Source organism: Callospermophilus lateralis, unplaced genomic scaffold, assembly GCF_048772815.1.
Source record: "Callospermophilus lateralis isolate mCalLat2 unplaced genomic scaffold, mCalLat2.hap1 Scaffold_107, whole genome shotgun sequence".
In the NCBI taxonomy this organism is placed as follows: domain Eukaryota; kingdom Metazoa; phylum Chordata; class Mammalia; order Rodentia; family Sciuridae; genus Callospermophilus; species Callospermophilus lateralis.
This window is the reverse complement of record NW_027510917.1, coordinates 1,559,668-1,562,737: the sequence shown is the minus strand read 5'-3', so window position 1 is coordinate 1,562,737 and position 3,070 is coordinate 1,559,668. Positions and strand designations below refer to the sequence as shown.

At 47.5% G+C, this 3,070-nt stretch overlaps 1 protein-coding gene across 1 annotated transcript; it reads right to left on the bottom strand.

Annotated features, from left to right (window-relative positions):
* Window positions 1–391: 391 nt before the first annotated feature.
* On the bottom strand, window positions 392–2,060 carry LOC143640017 (uncharacterized). Its single transcript, XM_077108003.1, is given in 2 exon segments — window positions 392–448; window positions 450–2,060. Coding segments are annotated over 2 exon segments (1,668 nt in total).
* Between the last annotated feature and the right edge of the window lie 1,010 nt (window positions 2,061–3,070).

The window sequence follows — 3,070 nt, the reverse complement described above, 5'->3', positions numbered from 1 at the left end:
AAGAGAATGCGAAAACAGTCCAGTGTTCTAAGTTTCACAGCTAACTGGCTAACTGTTTAGGAAAGGCATGCATCCTCAGAAGAGAAAGAACCTCACTGGGAACATAAGGGAGTATTTTGGGACAAGTCCTTTTACTTTAACTTCCTTTAGTTACTCCTTTCAAATGAATTATCTAATGTTGAAGAAACAAGGAATTATGGCTATCTTTACCCAAACTTCATTATGATTGCATGGTCATTCTTCAATACAACTTCAGGATATTGAGGAAAACAAAACATATGTTCTGCAGCTTTTCCACAGGAAGAACATGCTTCTCCCTGCAATTATTTTGTGGCACTGAACCCCGAGGGAGGGTAGTGAGGCTGCCTCCTGCAGCCACCAGGCCCTAGGCTCACATCTTCCCGTGCACCTTCTGGTGCTGGATCAGGTGGCCGTGTTGGTTGAAGACAGGCACGTCCGCACTCCCCACACTCATAGGGCTTCTCCCTGGTATGGATCCGCTGGTGCTGGATGAGCACCCAGTACTGGCTGAAGGCCTTGCCGCAGCTGCTGCACTTGTAGGGCTTCTCGCCAGTGTGGGTCCGCAGGTGCACGATCAGGGTGGCCTTAAGGCTGAAGGCCTTGCTGCACTCTGTGCACTGGAAGGGCTTCTTTCCCGTGTGGATCCTCTCATGCTGGATCAGAGAGCAACGTGTGCTAAAGGCATGCCCACACTCTCCACACACATAGGGCTTCTCCCCGGTGTGGATCCTCTGGTGCTGGATCAGGTGGGAGTGCTGCACGAAGGCCTTGCCACACTCGTAGAAAGCATAGGGGTTTTCCTCTGAGTGGATCCGCTCATGGTTCATGAGGGTGGAGCGGTGGCTGAAGGCCTTGCCACACTCGCCACACTCGTAGGGCTTGTCTCCTGTGTGCACATTGTGGTGCTGGATGAGGACTGAGCGGTCACTGAAGGCCTTCCCACACTCACTGCACGTGTAGGGCTTCTCCCCTGTGTGCACGCGCTGGTGCTGCAGCAGGGTCCTCTTTACGCCTAAGGTCTTCCCGCACTCGCTGCACCGGTGAGGCTTCTCTCCAGTGTGTACCCTCTGGTGGCTCCGCAGCACAGTGCTGTGGTTGAAGGCCTTCCCACATAGTGGGCACACATAGAGCCTCTCCCCTGTGTGGATCCGCTGGTGCTGGATGAGGTGCGAGAGCTGGGTGAAGGCCTTCCGACACTCGGCACACTCGTGAGGTTTCTCTCCTGTGTGAATCTTGTGGTGCTGAGCAAGGTCCGAGCTCACTCGGAAGGTTTTTCCACACTCGTTACACTCATAGGGTTTCTCGCCAGTGTGGATTCTCCTGTGTTTACTGAGGACTGAGCTTTGGCTGAAGGCCTTCCCGCACACACTGCACACATATGGCTTCTCACCTGTGTGGATTCGCTGGTGTTGAAGAAGATGGGAGCTCCGCCCAAAGCACTTCCCACACTCGATGCACATGTAGGGCCTCTCTCCACTGGGAGCTTCTGGGTGTGGAGTCAGTGGCCTGCTCCTATTGGAGACCTGAGCCTCGCCAGGGAAGACAGGGCTTGGATGCAGGCAGAAGCTCTGCTCTGGGTTATAATGTTCTTGAACGATGCTCTCTGAAGATGCTTTCCCCAGATGCACTGTTACCTCATCTGAAATTAACGGCTTTAAGGGCCAATCTGTATTTTGGTTCTCTTCCTTGGTTTTGCATTCCCACGGACAAGATAAGCTGTCCTGCACACAGACTGCAGTGCGATCACATTTGAGGTTGTCTGAGTGGCCATTCCCCAAGCCCTGGCTCTCAGCCCCCTGTCCGTCCAGGACCCACGGGTCTTCCCCTCGTTCCAGCTGGGAGATGACATTGGGCTTAGATCCTGGAAGTCCCAGTGAGACCACGTTTCCGTTGGTCTCCATCATTACGTTTTGGTAGAGGCCCTGCTGAGCAGGGCCCAGGCGATCCCATTCCTCCTGAGAGAGGAGCACAGCTACATCCTCGAAGGTCACCTTAGCCTGGTGTTCTGCTGCCAGTGGCAGGAGTCTGGCAGTTGCCATTACTTTGTTTCTTGGGCCTCTGAGGATGACAGAAATTGGAGGTTCCTGTGGGGCGTCCCCGCACCCTTGCGCGACCACCGGCGCCATGTATTCTTTAAATATCACATACCAGGCACTGTCAGATAGCTAGAAATACACACACACACATACACTTAGACACACACACCCCCATATACACACACACACACACATTTATATATAAGAGAAAATAAACAATTAAAAAAATTGAAATGTACTTTACATGAGGCACTAAATGAATAATCACATGACTTATCATATTTCAGTTTTGATACATATAATGATAGTAGTATGTTTTTTAAAGTGCATAATACAGGTATCTAACTTTGTTTACTGTTGAAGTTACACTAACGTATTCAAAGCTAACTGACATTTTTCAAGATGCCAACTGACATCTTTCAAAAAATATCAAAGTGAGTTAGTTATTTGACTTAAGTTTTTTTTTTTTTTTTTTTTTTTTGTGTGTGTGTGTGTGTGTGTGTATGTAGCTTCAGATTCATTCATTCAACATTGTCCCAAGAGCGGACTGTGAAATGCTGCTTCAGTAAGAGCAGCCTTTTGGTAGGTGATCTTTGGTGCACTTCAATTATTGCAATAGCCAATTTTCATCTTGCAGAGGCAGGGAACTATATAGACTGAAACAAGTAACAAAATTCAAGACTACTATGCCCATCCAAGACAAGAAGTGTACAGAAAAAAATACATATTTGAAGGCCAAGTACTTTCCAAAGTTCTATCACTAAAAATTTTTATGAATAGGAGATTCCTCATCTCAAGTAATGAAAATCTGCACTCCATAAAAGCCCCTGAATTTCAAACTTAGTCACTTAGTAAAAGAAGACTCTCTTACATAAAATTTCAGAATGCTTTTTTATTTTTAAGGAGAATGGACAGTATTAAAACTGCATGCCAGAAACACTGAAATTATTTTTTTTAGAAAATGTAATGACCCTAAACTAAATGCTCTTATAAGGACCTTTAATGGATAAAAG